General features: G+C 39.4%; 1 protein-coding gene across 22 annotated transcripts in view; it reads right to left on the minus strand.

Moving 5' to 3' along the window:
• Window positions 1-25,715, minus strand: part of DLG2 (discs large MAGUK scaffold protein 2) — a 984,854-nt gene that overhangs the window by 592,694 nt on the left and 366,445 nt on the right. The window contains exon 1 of one of the 22 annotated variants that reach the window (XM_036384357.2): window positions 25,339-25,686. The exons of 19 other annotated variants lie outside the window; for them this stretch is intronic. In XM_036384357.2, the coding sequence (XP_036240250.1) occupies window positions 25,339-25,440 (102 nt within the window). In that variant the 5' untranslated portion in view covers window positions 25,441-25,686. Of the gene's footprint in view, window positions 1-25,338; window positions 25,687-25,715 lie in introns of those variants that run through there. 2 more of the 22 variants (XM_036384406.2, XM_036384414.2) reach the window with 2 other exon arrangements.

Genomic DNA, 25,715 nt, shown 5'->3' on the forward strand with positions numbered 1-25,715 from the left:
GTAAGCCTCTTCATAAAAAACATCTTTTGAAAAAACTCTACTCAAATGCCAGTAAGGTAGCATTTAAAACAGAATTCTTCATAACCATCAAATTGTGAGTTACAAAGGTGGCAACTCTAAAGGTGAAACTGAGCTTCCCAAATAGAGCTGTCTCATGTCATCAGATGCATTAAGGTATTGTTTTCAGCTGCTTCTTCAAAAGAGAATGGGTTTCATTCTGTCATTTCTGACAGCCATATGCACACTTCAGATCTCACAGGACATCTAAAACAGCACTATATGCCTATCTTAGACAAATTAATATCACCCCAAAAAGTCCTTTTTTATTTAAAGGAAGCATTTTCTTAATTTTCAATTTTTGTTATTCACACAAGCTATTATTAAATGCAAATATATAGTTTAAAATTTTGGGGGTTATTGCATAGAAAATCTAAATCTCCTGCTCTTTAACTAAAAAAAAAAAATAATTTCAAGTTTCCCAAATGTGATGAACTACTGTAAATCCAAAAATCCAAAATCCAATAAAATTTTTATACAAGACCTAGAGCCAAACAAGTTTCAGTGTTGAAGTACACCAATTTTAGAAATATTTAAATTCACTTATAGTCTGGAAAGCCTTGTTAATCTATAGATTAGGAAGGATCAGTTTATTGCCATGGAAAAAAAATTGTGCCTATTAAATACCAGGAAGTCCCACAGTCCAACAAATATAACCTTCATACAGGAACATCATGCAGCATTATAAATAAAGTCACCCATACCAATAAAAATGAGGAAAATCAAGTTTTCTGTTTAAAAAAAGTCTTCAAAAAAGATCTCATGAAAGTCTAAATAGTTCCTGCTAATCATATGTAGAGAGCATTGAAGTACTGTTACGCAAAGTAAAGTAATAAAATATGAACATAGGGAGAAGAGATGTGCAAAGAAAATGGTGATAGTATTTCTAAATAAAGCCATGAAAAATTGTTGCACTCACAGGAACTTCAGTATTCTGAACATTATCCGTGATCACAGTGCTAAGGTCAAATCTCTTCCTCATGCCAGTGATCTAACTACTATAGATGAATTCCACAGAATTGAGCACGAGGGGATGAACTTCCATGGTGAATAATTACTTTTAAACTAAAAATTTAATTTATGTCAGACAATGATAGAAAGGCAAGTTTCAGTGAAAAGCTCAAAAATATATAGGAGGCTACAATTTTCTTTTAAAATTTGAGTCATTCTTTTTATCAATTTACAACAGAATAATGAACAGCTGATAGCATATTGGAGACAAGTCCAAAAATACTTTTAAAACAGGCTTGTGAATGAAATGAAAATTCAGGAGCAGCAGATGGGTTTAACTGCTGCTAAGTGTGGAGTGGTTTCCAAGAACATGTTGTATGCAATAATAAATAGCCAGAGACATAAAGTTTCCCCAGCAGTTCAAATCCTGAGCATACAAGCTAAGTGAGGGCTTTCAAGCTTTGGCTCACTGCAACATCTTTACATTTTACCCTTGTCTACAGCAGCAAAGATGCTTGTTATTAACAACGTGTGCCAGCAATGAGTGCAATTACAGCAGCACTGAGCACAGTTTCACAGGCAGGCAGGTTTAACACAGGCTTTCTGAAACAAGAATAGTTCTTGGCTCTGCTTGCAGGTTAATCACATTCAGCACCAGGGTATCCATTCTCACAGTGGATAATTATGCCAGTGTACCCAGTGCCTCAGTTTGTGCATACATTTTACATAATAAACATGTTAGAAATTGCCTCCCCTTCTAATTCTTATCTGGATGCGGGCACTGGGATGACATATTGCATCTAGGGCTTCTGCAGTCATGCTTTGACTGCCTCCATGTCTCATGCCCTCTTGGATTTAAGCAAAAGTGAAGTCCCAAAGGTCCAGGAAAACAGGCAGCAACTTTTTGTTTGTACCTCAACCAGCTGTGGTTTCATCTCCTAATCCATCAAAAAGTGGTTTTATTAAGTGACAGCTATAATTAGGTGAAAGCTTCTACACTTGCTACCACGTATTATTATACTTGGCTGACACAAACACTCGTGACACAGAATGAAACTGGAACTTTTAAACTCACAGTGATGGACAGAGGCACAGACAGAGAAGGGTTCAAAAGAATGAGTGCAACTGGCAGAGGATAGAAATCTACATCAGGATCAAACCCAGAAAAAAAATCACTGCTGCTGCCTCCTGTTAGTCCAATTGATTCTGTAACAACAAAAGATTTGTGAGGAACTGTGGAAAAGAGCATCACTGGATTCAAGGAAGCCTCTGGAGTTCAGAGCAGACCTACACTATAATATAGGTGTGTTCCTGCTCAGATGCACCAAGGATGATTCTGATTAGCTATTCTGTAATACCAGTATCTACTTAATGCTGTCTTGGATGAACTGGAGGGAAAGGATTATTAGGGGAACAAATGATAGAAAAGAAAGATGAGGAACCAAATGAAAAAACTGTATTAGAAAAGAGGAGAGATGTCAGGCCTTCATGCGGGTTATCAAGTATAAACTTAGACTGTTGCTAACCTACTATTTTTCACTGCTGCTCTAGAAAATCATGATTTCTATACTTTCATTGCAGAAACCATCTCTTTTTCCAACTAATTCTTTCCATAGAAAAACATAAGATTTGGCTATGGCAAAACCGCTTCTCTCTAATCCTAGTACTATACTTCATTCATGAAATGGATAAAACTAAATCAGTCCACTGATGCTCACATGGCATTCAGGGACTACTTGTTTCCCAGGGATCTTCTAAGAGCTTTTTTTATCCCTTGTCTGATACCTGCTGAGAGACTTTGAAATGAAATTGCTCTATTGTCTGGGAAATTCAGCCATTAAAGTAACAGTCCCCAAAGCATGCCTTTCTTTCCAATCCAAATATTAATGGTCAGAAAACATCACACGTGTAAGCTAACATCCTTCTGGTCACTCTAACAAGTATCCTTACTAGAGGTTGTTTGGAGATTTCCAGAACCATGGCTTCTGCCCAACACATCTCAACTGAAACATCATTACTGTTGCTGTCAAATGGATGCAAACACAGTTGTTTTGTGTGCTCCCTGTTCAAGCTGCACCCAGTTCTGGTTGGTTGGACATGCTGCAATGCTGCAGCACTACTACTTCTGGAAATGGCTGAACTGCTCAGAAAAAGGAGGCTGAGGAACATACTCAAAAGCCTGGACCCTCATCATCCTCACTGTTAGATGTTACATCAAGTCCTTGCTGTTCTGTGCAATTCCAGCTGGCTCCTTTCAGGAAAAAACTGCTCTAGGAGCTAGACTCATGTAATGCAGACATGAGTAAGCACCTTCTTTTCCACAGTGTAGACACAGCTGCTTTCTCCTACTAGAGGTGCACAATACTATTACTTGAAGTACAAGTACCCAGGAATTCAAATTATATCAATGATGTACTTTCCCCATTTGAAAGTGTCCAGTGATTTTAGGGGTGGTTGCTGGCAATGCAAACACATGGGTTCACAGGTTTCTCTTAATCAGAGCTATCAGCAACAACCGCTTCACTGAAGGGCACACTGGAATTTCAAAGCGGTGATGACAGAGCACCACTGCTGATTGATTTTGTAATAATCATTCTGAAGGGGTTTTGTACATTGTTTTGACCAGCCATTTAGACAGGGAACTATGGGTATAAGAGACTACATGATTAGAACTAATCTTCATTGAAAAGTACTTAAACACACGCTCAGTAAACTATGGTCTGTTCTCAGCTATTACTCAGCCATTTGCACTATTACCACAGAAATAGATCATATACCTGACCTCCTCTTTCACAGAAGCATTTTCTGATATAGGCTAATTATCAAGCACAAACATATGGGATTGTAGGGCTTTTTTTTTTCCCTAAAATGGTAAACAAATTTTAAACAAAAAGGCCTTTGTTGTAATCTTATTGCAAGGGTTCCATACTGTTGTCTCCTTATCACAAACGTTTCGTACCTCCTTGGTGTTTCTGGTGGACATCTCCTCAGAGCACTGACTCTTTGTTCTTCACAAAGCAGCCACTGACACCAGTTCCCCTCTCAACCAGCCACCCCACCCTTTTATAGCACTCTTCTTCTCATTGGTCACAGCGGTGGCCTGTTAAAGTCAGGCCTGTTCCTAATCTTTGATAATTGGCCCAGCTGCAACTCCTTAGAGGGAAGATTACTTTCTACATTATCTTTATTTTCTTATATTCTATCCCCCTACAGGCCTGGGCTTTTTTCTGCAGAGCCATATTTTTTTTCCTAACAACTATCATGAGCCTCTTTTGTATATGATAACATGGTATATTCTGCAAGACTTCAATCACTGATACTGAAGCAAGTTCAATGTGTTTTGCACCTTCTCTCATGGGTTGTTCACTCTAAAATTACCTTCATTTTATTATATTTTTTCTGTAACATTTTGGAAATTATTGTAATGTCCAACTCTTATCTGCTCCAGATACCTTTTCCAAAATTGGTAATGAGTGTTAAATATGTGCCACTGCAAACTGTAGTCATTTTCTTGTGTCTTACCTTGTATCTGCTCTGGCAACCTCTGTGCATGTCTCCTTTGAGACCAGACTGGTTATTAAATTCCAGTTATTAGGAAACAAATTTAGGCTCAGGACAGGTTTTTTTTTTTCCTAAAGCTTTGTCAGTTGCATGAATGATTTTGTCTACAAACATGCAGCTCTCTTACAAATTTATATGCAGTTTGTGAGTCATAAATTTCAGAAACAACAAAAAGGTTTTATTTGTGAAAAAGTGAGGATTTCCAAAAGCATCAGTTTGTCGTCAGTACTAGCTTAAATTGATTTCCCAGGAATAGGGGCATGAGATATTTGCACCCACAATCTCAAGTCTTTATTACAGCTAACTGTTGGGTCCTTATCATATCACCTGTACTTCCAAAGCCTTTTGCAGGCTTCATAGAGTAGAATAAGAGGATTGAAAGAAATTTAGCATTTCAATTATAGAGATAATAAGTGAAATAAGTGACTAATTCTCTCAGCTTTCCAAACTCTGCAGTAAGACTAAAACTTTAATGTTCCTCTGTTGCTCTCCCCTCAAAGAAACCATGTGCATTGAGACAGAGGTGTCAGCATGGATCCACCAGTACCCCCAAAAAGCAAATACATCATAGAACAGAACTAGTTCAGCTTTGACCCAGCAGCCCACTTTGTTCCAGAGAGCATCTGGTTACAGCTTTGTAAGCTTTCTTGGTCCTACTGCCTGTGAAGATAGCCACAGATGTACTTCGTGGTGAAAGATTTTGGTTGTCCTGCACAACTCGAATGATAATAAGATAAAATATGCCGGGGTGGAAAAGGCATTACTGTAATGTTTTTCTAAAGTATCTATTGATATATCAAGCTCAAAAAAATTATCTGGCACAAATTTTGACTGAAATATGTTCCCCTTCTTTTTGTTCTTACCAAAGCTAACAACTGTGCTTGCTCTGATAGTCCTTAGGAAAAGGATAATTTACTGAAATGTGTGAATGGGAGACTAATTGGCCTTCACATGTCTCCTGATGCCTCTGGAGACTGTAACCATACTAATCAGCTGAGATGATCGTGTTTATGCCATTTTAGTGCCAGAGAAACGTGTCTGGGCATCAGCTGTCAGTGGAGAAGGTCGTGGGCTTCCTACAGGTATGGTGACATATTGACCACAGACATACTGGTGGATGTATGGGATGACACTTAAAATGCTGATAAATGTCTGTGTCTTAGCAGGTTTGTTATCCCTGGAGGATATTTTTCCAACCTCCATGCTGCTTCCTCCATTTTTGGGGATCATATTGATGAGGAAAAGAGTGTCCCATATTTTCCACTAGTAAAATAAATAAATTTTCCTTAGTATCATTACAAGTGTCTTCCCATGTGCTGATCATCCAGCTAGTTCACCACTTGTTTAGTGTGGGGATTGCTAACTAAACTCTGCTCTTCAGAGACCCCTCTCCCTCTTCAGCTTTTCCACACTGATGTGCCCAGGCCTCTATAACTGCAATAAGTGCAGCACTGAATCCTGTCACTACCACTAGTAAATTTGCTATCCAGTATTCAAGGCTACCAGTGAAAACAACTATTTTTGGCAATGTAATAGTGTGTGTGCCATGTCCAACTTCATAACTGACCCATTTACTTCCAGTTCAATAGTGTATTTATCTCTAAATGAACTGCTGCTCATTGTTCCTGTGAGAATTAATCTGAGCAACAGCGCATTGTGGTTCTTGCCAACTTTTGCAAAGTGATATAATCCATCCTCCTTCTCACATCTTTCCTTTAGTGACACCCAGTGGGTTGGCTTCTGTTAACCATGCTTCTCAAACTCCACATGCTTTTTGCTGCAGTCACAGTTGTGATACCGTACACAGCTCTTTTCCCCTACAGTGTGAAGGATCTCTATTAGGACATAATTGTCCACCCACTACTCTGAGTCTGAATCTGGTTCTTCCTTTTGTTTATCAAATTCCTACATCTTTCCTTTCAGAGTTCTCAGTGATGTTCCTGAGCTTTGTTTACTCTCCCAGTCACAAGAGCGGTGTTGGGATGTGACTTGGGCACGCTCAATCCCTCCTCCAACTATTTTGTGCCACAGGAAAGCTGAGCAGTCTTGATGTGCTCTTGGAAGAGCTCCAGCTGAATGACTGGCAGAAAACAAAGGCGGGGTGTCCGTGGCACAGAAGACGGAGTCAGTGCGTGTTTGTGGCGCACGCTGAGGATCGGCCCCGCGGGCAGCACAGCAGAGCACACCCGCGTCTCTGTGGGCACAGAACCAACAGGATCTCTCACCAGAGAGACAAACCCCAGGAACATCACTCACAGCTTCCACAGCCTTTTGTATCTCCGACTAAAGCCACTGTTCATATTCCATGCTTATGGGGCACAGAGCACTCCACATCCTTTTTTGCTTCAGTTTTATAGTCTTTTTGGCTGGGACTAAAACTATCAAAGGTATCAAGGATTTCAACCCAGCAATCGTTAGAAAAGGATCTGCATTTTACTGGCTTTCCCAGCTTGCAAAACTAGAGTGGTGTCACTTTCGTTACCCTCCACCTTCCTGGAGAATTCTAGCCTTGGTGAGGCAGGTTTTGAAGTGCTTCACTCTACTCCTCTGTGTATTTTCTGTTCCTTCTCTGAATCCTGTTCAGCAATCCCTTTGCTCTGACAGCACTTGCAAGAGGGCTCTTTTATGCCTGATTTCATCTAGCTGGGAATAACTACAGAAACCTGATGTCACCTCCCCTGACCCAGAGACTGTGTCTTACTGACATGAGCACAAAGGTATCCACTAATCATACCAGAGAGGACTAATCTAAAAAAGGTTTGTCATTAGGCTTATTGCAAATATATCCCACCTGATTTTAAAGTTTAATTTCAAACCTGTTTTTCTAAAAAAAAAAAAAAAAAAAAAACCAGAAAATTTAACTACAAACAAAAGAAAAGTAATTATGATGAAAGACATCTGGGGATTATACTTGTGCTATATTTTCAAGTGCCTTCAGGGGCATAAATATACATTTTTGCTTTTGTGCTATATCCAAGGAAATAAAAATACCAGTTCAGAATTGTGTTGGCAGGAAATCTCTGCACTTTTTAATTTTGGCAGGATGCTAAGTATTAGAGGCTAAATATTATTTGACCTCATGACTCACAGGAAAACAATGTGTACTTAAAGCACAGAAATAATTGCTCTACTTCAGTACGTCCAGCTTTCCTATATTTAAAGTCAATTCACCATCTGAAGATATTTCCGAATTGAATTGTTCTAACATTTAGCCCCACACCCCCAATGACAACAGGATAGAATTTTTCTGAGGTTTCTTGCTTCATATTTCTCTGCTCTTTAGATGAATTCTTAGTGAGTTAATACTTACATCTGCTTCATATACTCACAGCTCTTCAACACAGTCAATGCTAATTTCTGTCCTTAGGTTTATATCTTGGGGACTTTAGAAACCTGCAAATCTTTCTATCATTCTGTATGTCTGCTCAGAATATATTTATACACACATTATGCTTATGCTATGTATGTTTAATGTCTCTCTTGACTTTACACAGCAGTTCAGCAAGAATATGGTCATATTCAGTAGATGCAAGGATGTGTATTTATTTGTACAGGAAAAGTTTTAGACCTTCAGTTCTTTCTCTAAAGCATTATTCCTTTTTCTTTGCCACCACCCTGAAGAATTATGTCACTGAAAATAAAGCTAAAGGCAAGCACAGGGGAAAAAAAATAATAAGCTGTAGTTTTGAAAAGTACTTTACGTAATACTTGTAAAGCTCACTACCAGGAACATGCCATTAACAGAATCTCATGATAGTTATAAAAATGAATAGTACCCTTTAATGCCTTCACCATCCGACATGTTTCACAAGGATATAATATGTGGTGGGGTTTTTTTTAATCAAAAAGCTTCCCCTTATTCACTCTGTCTGCAAAAAAAAAAAAAAAAAAAGAAAGAAATTTCTTACAGCTGTTGGTCTCTCCACACATCAGCAGTTAACACCTCCTTCCCTGCTTCCCCTGATCATCGGGCCACCTTGGCAGACAGTGATGGCTGATGGGGACATTTAGGAAAAACTGAACATGGGTGAGGCAGGTGAAGGAAAGGAAGAGACTGAGAGTGTTCCATGGGAAAGCCTCCTGAAAATGCTGTTCCCCCAGGTGATATTGTAGGGTATCACCTGACAGTTACTCCAGGTCAGAACATCATGGGAACAGTTCTGCTACATCACCAGACCCCTGCACCCTCCATAATCCTTGATGGATAGGCAAACAATGTCTAACCTTCAAAAAAAACTTCATGGGTGAAATTAGCTCAGCAGTGTTAAGTGTTAGTATCAGAGTGCAATGTGTAACCAAATGTTTGATACTAGTGAGCTCGCTCCAAAAAAATGGATGCCAATTTCACCTTACTCCCTCTTAAGATTCATGGCTGCAGGGCGTCTGTCACAATCACAGCTAAAGTTGAACAGTGATAGATCACATTTATGACAAGGTTCAGGCATTATGTTTTAGCAGGAATACTTATCAGACTGGACAGAAATTAAAAATCTCCTCTATGTTTTAACACTTGGCTAGAGAAACAGCAAAAATAAATCACTTTTAAGATGATATCTGTGGTCTGATTAACATCTTCCTGACCAGCAAGTCCTAAAACACTCTGACCAGAATAATGCATGCTCCTATTCCACACAAACATACACACGCAGTGTGTACAGGCGACAGAGTTAAGGTTGCCATGGGAACTTTACCTCCAGATTTTTTGGGTTTGTATAATCAAAATGACACAAGTACAATGTTGTAATGATTCAGTTTTGCCTTGTAATTAATTACGTTCACACTTTCTTTTGGCGGGAACTCTGTTTATCTGATGGGTACAGTCCAATGTGATCATTTTATTCAAAATATCCAAAAGTTGGTTGTCTGAGCAGGGGATATTTTAAACTTGAGTCACTGTGCAGAAATGGCTACAGTGTAGCACAGAAAACACTGCATCAGTATTAAACCAGGTGGTTCAGCTGCTGGAATGGTAACCTCCATGGCCGCAATGAACTCAGCACAAGCTCTGCCATTGCACTGCAGGCTGTGCCAGCCCTGGCATAGGCTGATGCTGAGGTGTGGAAAGAAGCAGAACACTTCTGAGACCTGATTCCTCCCCTCCAGCTGTTGTCATCACCCCACATATATTTATTAATCCACTATGGGGAGCACCAGCAGTCCCCAGCGTTGCTCACCAGGGTTCCCCTCAAACTCACTGTTTCTTGGTTCATCTCTTCTGCTATGCTCTTTCAGGTCAAGTCCTAACTTCTCCTGGCTGTTCTGAAAATTTGAGTTAGCTCTGAGCATAGGAATACACTCAGACTCCTCGCTCTAAACTTAGGCTCTGGGTTTTCAGAGGAGCTGACCTACAAACCTCATTGATATTAATGACTGGATGTGTGCAGCAAGCAGCCTTCATCAACAAGTCATCCTGACGAGGGCTTTTCTCTCTTACAGAAGTTGCATGAATTTATCAGAAAAGAAGAATGGTTGTTGGAGCCCTTTGCCTTTTCAGTAAAGAGACAGTCAACCTTCTGTGCTCTCAACCTTTAGAGCAAGACATCCCATTTAAATAAGCAGCAGCCTTTCCTCCCCATTTGAACATGATGCTTTCTCGAGAGACCTGGACCTTGCCATAGGCTGTTTGCAAAGCAGAGGATACTCACACTAAGTATGGAGAGATCATTATTGATCTAACTGCAGCCATGGGCCACTGCTGGCCGCAAGAACATGAGCTTCAAAGCCTGCATTTGATATACACATATAGAGACTGCTGTCAGTGCTGAAGATATGGAAAATGGGCTTTCTGAAGAGCCAGCTCATTTATTGAAGGGGAAAGGAGCTAAAAACATTCACTTCAAAGGAACTAAAAACATTCAAAGAACTAAAAACAATTCAAGTTTTTGGCACCGTAATTAAATGAGACCCTACCATACATATGTCCATATTGAGAAAGGAGTTCAGTTAAAATATTCAGTATAAGTCTCCTCCCTAAAGGAATAGTAGTTAATATATGTTAAAATATAATTGTATAATTGGAACTCAACTGTTTGGGTTATGTAAAAGGTACTGTAGGCGTATCAGCTTAGACAGAGGTAATTAGATCTTGTATATTAACATTTTTCCCTTAAAGGGATAATCAGCAATACTTTGAGAAGTGGAGATGCTCAAGCCGAGAAGCTTGGTGGGAAAAGGTACCTCCTTCAGCCCTCTGTTTGCTTTGTTCCTGCCTTTGTCACTGACTGGACTGAAAGAATACTTCTGCAGTAGAGTACTTGCTTAATACAATCCCATATGGGTGCCCACACAATGGCAATACTGCTGCAGCTTTTGGTGAAATCAGCATAAAACTGAATCACCTGCAAACATCAATTGTGCTGCCAAAATAGGACCAGGTTGTGGCATTAAATAATGCAATATGCCTGCAGATTTAGTAATGGATCATGCACTGAAGCCACAGAAGAAGCCTGTGGCAGGGCCAGGAATAGAAGAAATCAGAGCTCTATTGTCTCTTTGAGTCAAGGGTTAACATTTTATGCAGATGAGAATAAACAGCCACACACCACTGCTTAGCTCAGTCAGCCTGAAGGGTACAATAACAACAAATATGGTTTTACTCACAGGAGGCTGAATGACAATCAATGGCACTACAGCTTTGGAGTATCCAATTGAAGCCCTTGAAAAATCAAGTAGGTGCACAGGAAGATAGGCTACTATGCCATCATAGGATGAAGATAGGACCATGTTATGAATTTCTTGGATTTTCAACTACAGTGTTGAAAAATTTTCAAGAGAAAAGGAGCTTTTTATTTTGAAAACAGAACACCACATCTTTAGAAAGTGGAACAGCAAATTGAAACTGGTTTTGGTTTTTAAAATTTTTTTCAAGATAAAAGAAGAAATGTACAGTTCCAAGATAAAAGAAACAATGTACTGTTCCTCGAGCCAGGAATACAAAACAGCCAAACAAACCACCCACACACAAAGACTACTCCAGGTATTTTCTAATTTCATTGCTGTTATCCATGCTTGTCTTTCATAAATACAAGAAAAAACATTCCAGGAAAAAAATTCCAAGAATAAAACCCAGACCTAAAGCTTCTCATTGAGAAGTTGCAATCAAACTTTGGAATCCAACAAAAATCTCAACTGAAACCAAGAGAAGGTTAATCCAAACTAAAGATATTTCCCCATTTTTGTATTTCTCCCTTCATGCCTGCTGAAGACTTCCAAATCACTACTCTGTACTACTCATATAAGACTTTCAGAAGAGTCTGAAGAACAGTACAGATATCTTGTTTCTAGGTAAGCCAAAGCCTCTCTTGGTAACTGAAGGGTTTTGGCTTTGTTCCTAAAGTCTCAAAAGACCAGGACTTGTAGATTGAAATAGCTGGGTAACCTAAACAGAGATCTCTCTTCAATGCTTATCTGCATTGATATAAGAAGCAAGAAGGAAAGAATTGTCACCAAGACCCATGGGACAAGCTCCCAGGTCTTCCATTATTTTGACCCACACAATGTGTATGACAGAGATTGGCATTTCCAGAGGCAATTCCCAGAAGAAATATCAAACAGTTCAATATAATTTTTCCAAGCCCAGTGACTAGAAGTTCTCAATACACTTCCAAAGGATTTTCTTAAATGCAGATATTTAGAACAAAAAAATATATAGCAACAGTTACAGAGCTCCTTAAAATAAATCTGAGCTTTTTCCACTTGCCAAAGTGCATCTGTTCTGAAGTGTGTTTTCCATTGTGGGATTGCACCTGAACCTGACCTGTGCAGACAGCAGCTGAGCACGACCGTGCACTCTGGAGCAGGGAATAGCAGCAAGTCAATGTGTCTCTAAGCAGTCTGCACCCTCCTTAGGGGTCAAGTGGTAGCTCAGAGCAAGCTGCTAAATGGTTGTTTGTATAATCTCTGCAGGCAAGCAGAGAGGGGTATCTACAGCCAAAGAAGGGATGAAAACAGCTGTAGTTGATAGCAAACACTGCCAGAAGGTCACCACCACCTGGAGGGTGGTTGTTTCAAACCAAAAAGCTGTTGAGCTCAGGCATCTCTGATCATATTTAGAGCATTTAATTATAGTTCATATTTTTAGCATTAGCGAAAACACATTGAAAAAAATAAAGTGCTTTGCTCTTCTTTTGGGATCTCACCACAGGTTCAAGCACACTGTTATAAACAGGAGAAATTCACTTCATTTTAAAAAGTTCACACAGAGAAAATGTATTTCGAAGAGTTACAAGTTCAAAAAGCATTCAGCTCTTTCCAGTTCTCAGCACCTTCTCTTTTGTCCTGCAACAGCTTCATTATTTTCTTATTCTTTGCAGTACACGCCAGTCTTTCTGAATGAAAAGAAACCCTTCCACACTGGTCACAACAGGAAAACGAGTTTTGCTTTGCAGCTGGCGAATGAAGATTATCAGAACTTTTATTCACACGCAGAAGATAACAATATAATAGCTACGGAACAGTGATGAAATGCTGTGTTTACTCTAATTTATCAGTTTTGCAAACTGTGACTCGTACTCAAAAGAGTTACCTAATTAATGACTGCAGTAGTTCTGTTTGGTAAATTTTGTGCCCTAAATTAAACTAAAATCCAACAGATACTGGAGGGCACATGTAGTGTTATACTTAATACTCATTTGATGCTTTGTGGAGCTATTTTATGATAGGAAAGCAAGAGAAGACAGGGCTTTGTGCCACTTCAAAAGACATCACTATGTTCAGATGAATAACCAAATTTCTTTAGATACCAAGTCAGACTGAGGTCTGAGGAAAGCAACTCAATAAAAAGTCCTAACCATAATTTCTGCAGCTAAACTCCACAAAGGAATAGAGTCTTATTAAGTGCTGTCCCTTGGTCTTTAAATCAGTCATTTACAAGGTTTAGCCAAATCTGGAATTACTAACATGGAGGTATTTCACTACAGCCCAATATCAGTCTGTGTCTCTGCATCAGCTTCTCATCATCTAACTAGAGGAATAAATTATGCAGGAAAATTAAAGCAGAATCTGGTCCCTTTTCTTGCCTTATTTTAATTTTAGTTGCAATTAATTCAAGGAGTTAAAGCCCTCTTAATAAAGAAATGCTTAAAATACATCAGCTAGATTTAACTTATTAGGGTTTTGACAACAAGTCATGTTGTTATTTACTGCAGCATTCAAAGACCCATTTGACTTCTTAATCTTGCATAAGAACTTTCAGGGATGTGACAACATGAATTTTCTATATAAGGCAAATAGACTCTGCATCACAAACATTTTTGACACTTTCAAATGCAGTTTACAGCCTTTAACAGACATTCTGCTTCTCCCACCCACCCACCATCATCCAAGGCCTATAGTCACCAAAGTTTCAGAATTAAGAGTGGGAGTATTACTAATCTACCAGATAAGGGCAGAGCTCAATGACCTGTTTGTATGTCCATACATATGACAGGTTATGGACACATATCCCTATTCCTGTCTGTGATTCTCTCCAGGAGTGCCCTCCTAACTTCCCTACCCAAACCAACCACATCAACTGACCTGGGGTCTAACAGTGAATTTTAAGTAAGAGCCAGGAACAGCAGAGAAGGCACATATGCATATTGGAGAAGTAAAGCAAAGGAGGAAATAAGGCATAGGCTGAATAAAGGAAGGACTGGAGAAAAAGAAATTCTGCATGGGCAGATCCTTAGGAGGTACATAATTCCTGTCAAAAGCCAAGGGGGCTGGTTCCTAATTATCTCAAGGATCTTGACCTTAGAGTCACACAAACTCTTCCTGAACTCATAAATGGAGGCATAAAAGGAGACAGAAGCCCCTACCATTCTGGTCCCTGGCAACACTCCCAGCTTTAATCAGCAGAGGGCAAATCAACTTCCTACACGTTTATTAGATCAATGGAAGAACAGGGAGCAACATTCAGAACTGCCAACTTCCTTTCCCTAGTTTTAAACTCTGGTTTATGCTTCCCAGATTTCCTTATGTTTTAGCTGCAGTGATATTTCACCTGGCATTACTTAAAACCCAAACCCTTTATTCTGCAAAGAGAGGTGTCTGGCTGCATGCTAAATCACCTCTCATTTCTCCTGCTTTCAGTGAAGTTTGGATGAGGTCATTTATAGAGGTTCTTTCCAATCAACATTTCTAAGATTCTGTGATTACTTTGATGCGTTCTTATGATGTGAGATGATCCATTCCTATCTGCACTCCTTTCTTTCATGAATAACTGAAGACAGTAGAAGAAAACTCATCAGACTACAGGACAACTAATTCTCATCTAATAACAAACTTTATTAACTCATGGAGCCCTATGCTGACCCTCCCAGCATAGGAATATGAATAAAAACAGTCAAGAAACAGCTGGTGTTTGCACGCAGAATGCGGATTAGTTTGAAAGAATCTCCATTTCTCTGGCTCAGCACACAATCGGAATGAGTTTTCATTCCAGTTGCAAGGGAAAGTAGTAGTTGCTAATGCAAAAAGTGGTGCAATCTAGTATCAGTAAGAGATTTACACATCAGATCCACTCAGATTAGGCAATCGTAGACAGCAAATCAAACCTCTGTTTTAGGAAGCTGCCTCCAACAAAAGGAGCAATATCCTGAGGTTCAAGTCCCAGCTCTGTGATGAAGATGCTGTTCCCCTGTCCCTGCAGCTGTACCTGACATGAGGAAGCAAGCCTGAAGGCTCTGCAACAAAAACATTTTCAATACAAAACCTCTCGCTTCATAACCAGATCTTGCAATCCTCTGAAAGTTTCTCTCATATAGCCCCTAGTCCCTCTCTGTCTCCTTCACTTCCAACACCTTTACAGGGCTGTGATCTTCAAGCACTGAAAAGACATACCCTTAATGCTGAAAAATTAAAGGCTTGCATGTCGGAACTCACGTGGGGGTTGATGCATATAGTAAAGAGTGCAAAACACCAGGGCTTTGAGGAGGTGGTGCAACAGTCTCCTCTGTAATACGTACATACACACAAAATTAGACCTGCAAGTGCATTTTCTAGGTCAACTTCTTCTCCCTCCTCTGCTCTCACCTCCTCCCTTGAGTTTTCTTAATTGTTCTGGGAAGGAATACATGTTTTAAAATGCATCACCAAACTTTATCTTATGAAAACATATTGTCCTGGTTATTTTATATCCCAAACTACTGTGTATGGAATATTAGTTTCAGTTAATTTTGCCAGTGCAAAAATGGCCTATGCTTTCTTATGCTGTCAAGTGTTTAGTTCCTACACAACTAATTTATTATCTTTCTTAAGCTAAGGACCAGGAACCTGAGCAGAAAGACTGGCACAGACAAGGGAAAGAAACAAGTAGGAAAAGTATATTTTATAGGTACAGTGCAAAACACTACTACAAGAACATTGAAAAGACCTTCCCTCACAGCTCTGCAGATTGTTGTGTCCTGAATTTCATGCAGCTCTACAGCACTTTGCCTAATTTATTGTAGACTGCAGAACCTGGGAGATAATGTGCAAGTTTGAGAGCCACATGGCCCTCTGAATTGGCCTAAACGTCCCTCCCAGTGATCAGCCTAACCACAATTCCTGAACGCTCACAAGATTTGCATGATGCAGTTACCGGTTTGCCTCCTTGCAACAGGTGTACTTTCATCTGCTTTTCAGCTTCCTTCCTCGTGTATCATCACCCTATGACTATTTTAAAATAATCTTTGCAAAATAAAAACTCAGCCACAGCTCTGGATATCGCTTCTTCCCTTCAGCAATTTTATATAATAAATTAGACAATAGCAGCACTATCTTGGATGGGTGGAGATAAGAGCCTGTCAGCACTTTCTTTTCAAATCCACTTTTGCAGGGACTTGAAAATCATCTACAACAATCTGATATGGGGAAAAAGAGAGGATGTGAAACCTCAGACCTGGAGGAAGAACCTAAAAAAAGGATGAATAATGGTATTTCAAGCTATACCTGAAAGAAATAGTTCAGAAAGAGAGACTCAGGAAAAAAAAAAAAAGAGGAGATACTTTGATTTTCAATAATGTAATCCATTTCACTTATATCCTCCCTGTCTTTGCCTAACCATGGCTTTATGTTGGTCCTTAAACCAATTGTATTTACATGGTTCATTTCATTTCAGCGCTGTTTACACACACAATAACTATTAATTCTCAATATTCCTCTGAGGCAGGTATTACCAACTTGATTTTCTAGAAAGAGATGCAAGGCACAATTTTGCTCAGGCCACAACAGGAATTCTATGTGAGAGCCAGGAATAGAAATAAGGAGTTCCCATTCCCTGTCCTAAATCAAGGTCACAGAACTGTCTCTGGCTCAGTCTATTTTCTCAATGTTTTATGGAGGTGACTCTCCTGTTATGGAACTATGTTTTACACAGACTGGGATTTCCCTAGGATGTGTACAAAGTTCAAGTCATCTCACTGTCAGCTGACAACACCTTTGATAAATAGGGTAAGGGCCAGGACTTACACAGTTTAACAATATACTGTTCACAGGGCTGTTATAAGCCTTACAAGGTGGTAGGCAAGAGTGCATTACTCATTTAAAGCCTTTATCTATGAAACATTTTAATTCTCTGAATTTAAACTCCTCTTCCTACTTGAAGCACCTGTGACTGGTAAAGGTTAAGTGGTTAAGTAGCTAAGATGGGAAGTACTGGAGGGTGGAGCACCTCTCTGTGCTGGACACAGGGTCTCTGAGCTCAGCACAAGTTTCTCACAGTTTTGGGCTCAGACCTCTAACCCAGCATACCTGGGTACATTTCAGGTGGACTATCACATGTGTGGTAGTCACAGGTCCAGATGCACCCAGCCTGACAGAGCTGTTATGGTTAGATTAAATCTGACCTACTGGTTACATTTTTCAAGATCCGAGTGGTGGAATCATGATTGAGCCCTTCTGCTACATCAACTATGCTAAATGCACCAGTTTCTCAGCATGATCCTTGGTTCTCAGGCCAAGTGGTTGGGAGAGGCCCACATCCATGTTGCTACTAAAGTAGCATCTTAATAAATGAACACAAGATGTGTTTCACACTCTCAAATATCACCAAAAGGCAAAGGGCAGAGGTGGGAGGTGTTTGAAGACAGAGGTTTGCCTGTAGGCTGCAAGTAATCTCCCCTGATGCAGTCTCATCCATACTCCCTCTTGGAAGAGGCTCCTGGAGTGAACAATCCTTTCAGCCACATCTACAAATTGTCTTGAAAGAGCTTGAGATCATCACAAAATTCAGCCCAGGGAAATATCTAACAATTTTTCAATATGGAAAATCAGGAATTGAGTACTTGAGTACAATCATTAGTCCTCCTTTTCTTAGAAATATAGGTATATTCTAAATATTGGCAGCTGGTCCAAGGCCTGAAATTTCAAGCCTGTTTCCATAGGGGATGAGCTCACATCCTGAAAGTAAGTGGTGTGTCTACATTCCTTCTCAGGCAATTGTGTGTTGGGACAGGCTCTTTACTACAACAGTCACATCTACAGAGCCTCCAGGTGAGTCACTGTGGGGACTTTGGTGCTGACAGCACCTTACAACTTTCTGAACATTCATATTTAGCATGTTTCATCTTAATTACACTGAACAGCTGTCAGCATCTCCTAAAGGAAATCTCCCCAAAACAATCTGTCAGGATTCTCAGAATCAAGGTTTCTGAAATTTCATTTTAAGGGAAAAATGAAAAACTGTCCTGTTTACCGGGAGTCAGTCTCCCAGAAAACCTGCTTTTCTGGCTTGGTGGGGATCATTTGAGTAGCTAACGGGTGCAATTCCTCATTGAAGTGGGGTGAAGATTTTTACTTCCCAATTTTTACTTCCCTTTTACTTCTCAGAACACTCAAGAGCTAAGTGACTTAAAAGAATAGCTCAAACTGCCTTAATACTTCGTCAGATCATTCTGTGCCATCTCTCCTGGGATTACAGATCATTAACTTCTACAGGGAGTGAGAGGAATTCCCATCAGTAATCTTCTCATTGAGGTTTCCATTACATTCAGCACAACCCCCAGCCAGGCTTTCTTGAGAAATCCTGTCCTTCATGTTTATTAATTCTATAGCAAATGCTTAAAGCTGAAGGAAGCACAATCAGAAAAGTGAAAGCAATAAATATATATATTTTAATAATGAGAATATTTCTGACAGCTACACTGGAAACATAAAAGCTACTTTTCAAAGATCAGGAGAACTGTTCAGTGACAGTTTTCAGTTCTATTGCTATTATCACTTAAATATATTTATATAACACTTCTTTATCACCATTCTCTTCTATGACATCTCTTACAGCTAAGATGAATGTCTATATATATCCCTTTCTTAGTCAATAATTAGTTTGCAAAATCAAGCAGCTCATGTAGCTGAGCACCAAGTCATTTATATTTGAAAGTACCTCATTTTATGTAATTATTATGTATAATTTGAAGCAAAAATACATCAAAAAATTTAAGTGTCTGAGAAAACTCTGAACTTCTTCCATGTGTTCAGTAACCCTTAGCTATGTTCCTCCTACCCTACTTTTTCCATAGGTAAATTTTGTTGCAGTACTTAAGAACCACAAAAATCAGGTCCTCTTTATTGCTAGCTGAAAAAAGAAACCCTTTTCCCACTATGGATATATGGTCAAAGGTACAGTCCAGAAGGCATTCACGGTGTCCTTTAGCTCCAGGTGAATTATAAGTAATTTGGAATGGTGAATATCAGACTCCACTGCTGCACTACCAGAGAATGCCTTGTAATTGCAGAAGCATGACAACAAGATGGGGCTGGAACTAGGTGATACTTTAAAGTCCCCTCCAGCAGAAACCACCCTATGATTCTATGACAGCAAGCACTGTGAGCCATCCAGCCCAGCATCCAGCTGTTCAGGGCAGCTAAAAAGATATTCTGGCAAAATGTGGGAAAAAAAGCCCACTGACTCAAAATGATGCAGGGATTGGGGATCTCACCTTCAACAGAACTTTCTTTCAGTGTATAAAACTTTTAAAAACCAAAACAAGACACCTTAATTTTAAAAAGCCACTTTCAGCATTGTTTTCTTAATTTAAATTGTCTGCGGGTATATCCCACCAGCCACCCATTTCTGTCACAGTGTACAGAGTGCTTTTGGACACAACAGTGGCAGAAAGTGAAACACAGTACCCTCATACAAACACAAATATTTTTAACACCTGATCTTGATGCTTGAGAAATGCCTCAGCATTTCCCTCCCAGATGTTGGCCAGTGCCAGTGGGTGACAGCTGGCAAGTGAACTCACTCCAATAAGAGAAAATGGTAACACTTGTTTGCATTCCCTGACCAGTGATCCAGTAACTCCTGTGTGATTTTGGGCATGAGCCCAAAATTTCAGAAGATTCACAACACAACTTTTTTACCATTCACAATCTAGCCAGACCTCACCAGCTTCCTTTTCAGCCTTGCCCAGACCACTGCCTTCTTATCCTACCCCTAAGTTGCTCTCTCTGCATCATCTTGCCTTGTGTCATTTTTTCCACCTGCCCCACCTGAACCTTCCTGCTGCTGCCTCCTTAGGCTTCTGCCATCCTGTGTCTCCTGTAATATCAATTTCTGCAGCACCTGTCTGAGTTCAAGTTAAGAAACTAAGGATCATGTACAGTCATAGTTTTCTCTGATACCAGAGTTCCTCTCAGTGCTCCTCAATGGAGGGGAACAAAAAGTTCTGAAGAGCAGGATCCACCTTATACATTTTTCAATACTGGGAGGAGTTCCTGACAGGGTCCCACAGCCTCATAAACTGCTACTTGCTACTCAGAAGATCTTGGACTGGTGGCCTTTGAGTAAAATGTGTAGTTGTTCTTTTCCTGCACTGATGATGGGTGGGAACTGCTGGAGAGCTATCACTTCTTCAGCCAGAAGTGGTAAAGTGCAAGGGGTTAGTGAATGCCTGACAGAAATAAAAAGATACAGCCAGGTAAATTTGCTTGTGTTTACACCCCATGTCCAGCTTGCACAAATGTAATGCCAGAGAAGAAAACTCTCCCTGCCTTGAGCATTGTGCACTAATGCACAAATCCTCTGTGACTCAAGTGATCATGCTCAGAGCCTCTTGCCAATGGCAATGCTGCATCTCTTCTGCAGCTCCTTCTATTGCTGAGCACTTTTATTTGAACACCACAGTAGCCTAACAAGAATTATTCATGGAAGTAGGTTTCTCAGTGCTGCTGTCAATGTTATGCATAGCAAGTGGCAGCAATGTTCCAGCTGACTTACTCTGCTGATTGTCCATGAATAGGCAGCAAACTCTTTCAAGAGGGTTCTGGAACCCTATACAATATACCAGTCTCTACAGATGGATCACAGAAGTCAGCATGACCATGGATATATTGTATTTTTACATCTCCCCAGGTCTGGCCCCCAAAAAAATCAGAAATTAAATACATCAGTGGAGTCAGAGGTTAGGTACACATCAGCAAGCAGCATGAATGGATTCACAGAATGAAGAGCTGATAAGAAGGGCTCAATCACAGCATCACACCTGTGTTTTGGGTTTTCCTCTGAAATAGTGTTAATCTGCTTTTATAAGCTGAATACATGCAAGATTTTGCAGAATACTTGGTGTGTTTCTGCTTAGTTTCATCAAAAAGGCATGCTGTTTCCACACCCCAAGCCTACTCTGTAATGCAAAAAAAAATAGGCTACATGGGCAGGGCTGGGAGATTATTGTCAAAAAAACATTTGGAATTTGAGTGTGTGTTCTATCTAGTTGCATCCATTGCACTTCAGTTCTGTGGGTACATCAAGAAGCTAAAGCATGCAAGGCCTTAAGCAGGTCTGCTATGGATCATACCTAGCTGGAAAAGTACTTTCTTGTCATCTCAAACTGCTGCTCCTTACAGTAGCCAGATGTAAATTATGACAATACAGAGAATATTCTCAATTAAGAACTAAGTGACACACCAGAGTTTCTTAAAAGGCTAATAATACCAGTACAGAAAACTACTAGTTTTCTAACAGTTTGATAATTATAAAAATAATAATTAGGAATGCCAAGATATTCAGTAATACTACTTAATATTTGTCTTAATAATAAAATCTTCTGCATTCCAATAATTTTTCAAAACATAGAAGTTCTGGCAGTTGAAGAAACAAGTGGGTTTACTTGTATCCTCATCTTGGATAGTGGAATATGTCACTATTTGGCTGTTTCAGCTAAAACTGAGAAACAGTAGGAAAAACCCTACCAAAACCAGCTGTTTTGCTGGAGGAGTGGTTGTAATAAACGTGCGAGGAGGAAAGAAAGGAGACAGGGAAGAGAGGTAAGTATATCTTATCCCTTTAAAAAGAAATTAAATTATGCTAGGACAGATATAAAAATCAACCTAAATCAAAAAGAAAGTAGGATTAATGAAAATAGCTGGTCAAGGCCAACAAACATGAAAGTCACTGGAATATCCTCAATATCTATTTTCAATATATAGAAGTAAAAGAGGTAAGGCAGAATAGCACTTCCATCTGAGAGCCAGAACTGTGACTGAAATATAATTTAAGAAGCATATCAGTCAACCTGAAATCCCTTCCCAGCACTCTTAATAAGAGCAAAATGAACAGGATATTGAGAGGAAGAAGATAACTCTTCTGCAATACTGAACAAACAATTCAGCAAAGTGAGTAAGCATATACTGACATTTTAGCATGCATTTAAGTTTCAGCATCTTCAGTGAGAATCTGATATCTGCCCATGCACTCCTCTCAATGGAGATCCACAAACACGGGCCTGTCTTACACACAAGCCTTCCTTCAATCTGTGGACATCAATCTGTCCCGTAGCTGTGGAGCTTCTTAAGGACTCAGGGGAGAGGCAGTCATGTGCCAACCCTGCAGGATTGTGAACAAGACAGTTCTGCACAGCACCTCCTGGCACCTGAGGGCTGTGTTTTACAACCTGCTTATCCTGTTTCTGCTTCAGCTCTGCACTGCTGTGATGGGAACATGGGTACTTCCCTACTAGAAACTGAACAAGTCTTCAAATGTGTTAAAGTGCAATTGTGACAATTCAGGTAGGCACTGACCCATCTTTCAAATTAAACTCCTCTGAATTGTTTGCAGTTTCAAAGTCAAGGATCACAAAACTGGACATCACTGGGAAATCAAGCTGACAAGCAAAGCTTCTCACAGGCACAGTGAGAGCTCCTCCACTGACCCTCTTTGCAACATATGGTGTGGTAAGATGTGCACCCTCTTCCTTCCCCACCACACTAATTCCCTAGCACCACCTGCTAGGAAGGAGAAGACAGTAAAACTATTGCATGGGGAAATGATAAAATGGGCGTAATGGTTCTGAGGTGGTGCATTTCTCTCACTCACTTCTCTGACCATAGGAAAAAGAAGTCTGAATGTAACACAAAATTAAAAACTGCAAATCAAAAGTGTAAGCAATACTGCAACTTGCCCTGTCCTTTTGAAAGGAGTCAGTTTTTTAACACTAGGAAATATTTACCTACTTTGAATTCCTCTGATGTCTATTCCACTATCTAGATATTACACTCTGAGGACCTATTTTCTCCTCTGTCACCCAGAAGATAAAGTGTCATTTCAGGATATTACACTCTTTCCTGTGTTCAAGAACCACGTGATTCTAGAAGTCATAATATTGTGAGCATGCTTAGATCCATGACTTCATGTCCTATGACTAAAACATCTCCTAAAAAGAAACAGTCTTACTTCTTATTCACACTTCTTTGGTTGTTAACAATTGATCTGCACCCATAAATCTAGAAATATAAGTGTCCAGAGCAAAGAAGTCGTAAATTCATATACAGGCTGCAGAACAAAGAAAAATGAGAAAAAGCTCTTTGAAGTGAGGTGATTTCTGTACATTTACCAGCGTACCTTGTGCATGCTTGATGGTGGTATCAAAGGAAACTAATTGGACACGTGTTGAACCAGCCCAAGATAAATAAGTTCACTTGTTCTCCTTCTCATCTCCCTGAAAATGATCACTATCCCACACATCCACATTTCATTTGAGAAGTAGTTCATACACCACCACAAGAAGATAAAACATTGACTGTGACTAATGTAATGAGCCTGAAGCACTAAAGAAAGATGAGGGGAAAAAAAGTTTGGAATTTATGATTTTTGTTCTCTTGCTTCCTCCTAACAGGATCTGAAAATCTTGAAAGAACTTAAGTGCATCAAAGAATATCCTTTGAAAACCATGCTTACAGGCAGGAATACAAATTGGATACTAGTCCCTAGGCCACTGGCCTACCTTTGTAAAAGGGTGGCTTATATTTAATTTCCCCTGACTAACAATTCACCTTCATGAATTAGAATTTAACATTTGGAAACAAGAGGACTTAAAGTTTGAAAGTTAAAGTAAAAAAAAAAAAAAAAAAAAACTTATAAAAAAATGCAAATTAAAAAAGCTTCTGAACTGACAAACTCTTAATGCTATTTATATCACTAGTGGCATCATGACACAGCAATTAAATTATAACCCTTTCACTAATAGAACATATTTTTGCCTATTTAGAACAGAAGGGAAGAAACAAGAAACTTTAGTTCAAGAAAGTCTCAAGTAACCAGACATATAGGCAGCCATAGTTAGAGGAAAAACATAAGGTACACAAATAATTTGTGTTTGACTATAACCACATTTGAGTTAGGGTATCACACCAAGCAATACACAAGCTGTCATTAACTTCTTGCTGATATACATTTAGGCAGCATTGAGTCATCTATAACCTAGTCCATAAAGTCTTTTCATTTTATTTAGGCTACTCTGTCACACAGGAACTCACAAAGCATACTGTGCTCCCTAGTTTGTGGACTGTATAACTAAAATTTTATTTTTGCAGTTTGGCTATTTTTGAGGATTAGCAAAGTTCAAGTATGAAGTTAATGATTTTAAGTAATTACTGACACTATTTTTTTAATATAACTGCTCATTTCCTACTCTATTTAGACATAGAGGAACAGTTTTCATGTCATCCAGTATTTAAGGAGAGCAAGGAAAAGGAATGGGACAAAATATGTAACCCCCCTGTAAAATCATTATGATTGACCCAGTGATCCAAGAACCAAACTTTTTCCCCGAAACAGTAAGTTTAAAAACATGCTATGAGTTCTGAATTATTTCAGTAAAATAACAAATATTGGTTATACTCAAATGTCAAGCCAGGATGTAAGTGGGGGAAAATATAGTCCAATCCAACACCATTGTTAAAAAAATTGGGACGGGGTTGCATTACACAGCCAGGAAAAAACTTCTCTGGCTAACTGCGCCACCTTATGATTTAAATTTAAATGGAAATTAAATGATTGTCCAGTCCCTAGAAGAAAACACTTACTTAAAGATATTCCTCTAGACCTAAAAATGGGATCGGGAGCTTACTTTATTCTTTCTTACAGAGAAGTGCAGGGTTATATACTTCAGTATTGCTCTTCTGGTTAAAAACCATGTCAGCAATATAAATAGAAAAAAATACATTCAGTCTTGCTGGATTGTGTTTTTGTAATAACAGTATACACATCCAAATCAATAAAGCCAGGCAAATAGCAGAGTAGTGGTTTAGCAATCTTAGCACTGTTAGCTAAGTATACAATCAACTCTAAAATTAATGCTTCATAATCCGTAATTCTCCCGTGTAAATCTCTGCTGGTATAACCCTGGGAAATAAGAAAGCTTTACTTCTGATTTTTTTTTCTCCAACGTTTAAAGCATGCCGGCTGTAAGCCCTAATTTATAGCCAACAGATCGCAATTTGCACTGAAATCTCTAGTCAGACACGAAATTAAACAGCACAGATATTCAAAGGAGTTACAGCATGCATTTAAATACATTAACCACATCCTACCTTGCATCCAAACATCAACGATAAAGTGTTGTTGGTGCATGCAACTTTGCAGTGGCAAATCATTGGTGTAAAGCAGTCAGGATTTTTAACAATAGGGCACATTCCTTTAGTGCTGCAGTAGTGGCAGCCTACTGAAGGCTGAAAACAAGTAGCTAACACAGCACATGGAGTGGCAACATATGCTGCTCAACAGCTAGCATTCCTCTTGCTGGTCAGAAGCAGCCTGCTTGAATCTCTACCTGGGTCCCATTCAGCCATCCCCTTCTTTGTTGGTGAATCAACGATGCAACAACGATCACGGATCTCAGGATTTCCCTTCCTCTGGGAAATTAGTTTTTACATCGGGGGAAAAAAAAAAAAGAAAAAAAGGAAAAAAA

Source organism: Molothrus ater, chromosome 2, assembly GCF_012460135.2.
Source record: "Molothrus ater isolate BHLD 08-10-18 breed brown headed cowbird chromosome 2, BPBGC_Mater_1.1, whole genome shotgun sequence".
NCBI lineage: Eukaryota > Metazoa > Chordata > Aves > Passeriformes > Icteridae > Molothrus > Molothrus ater.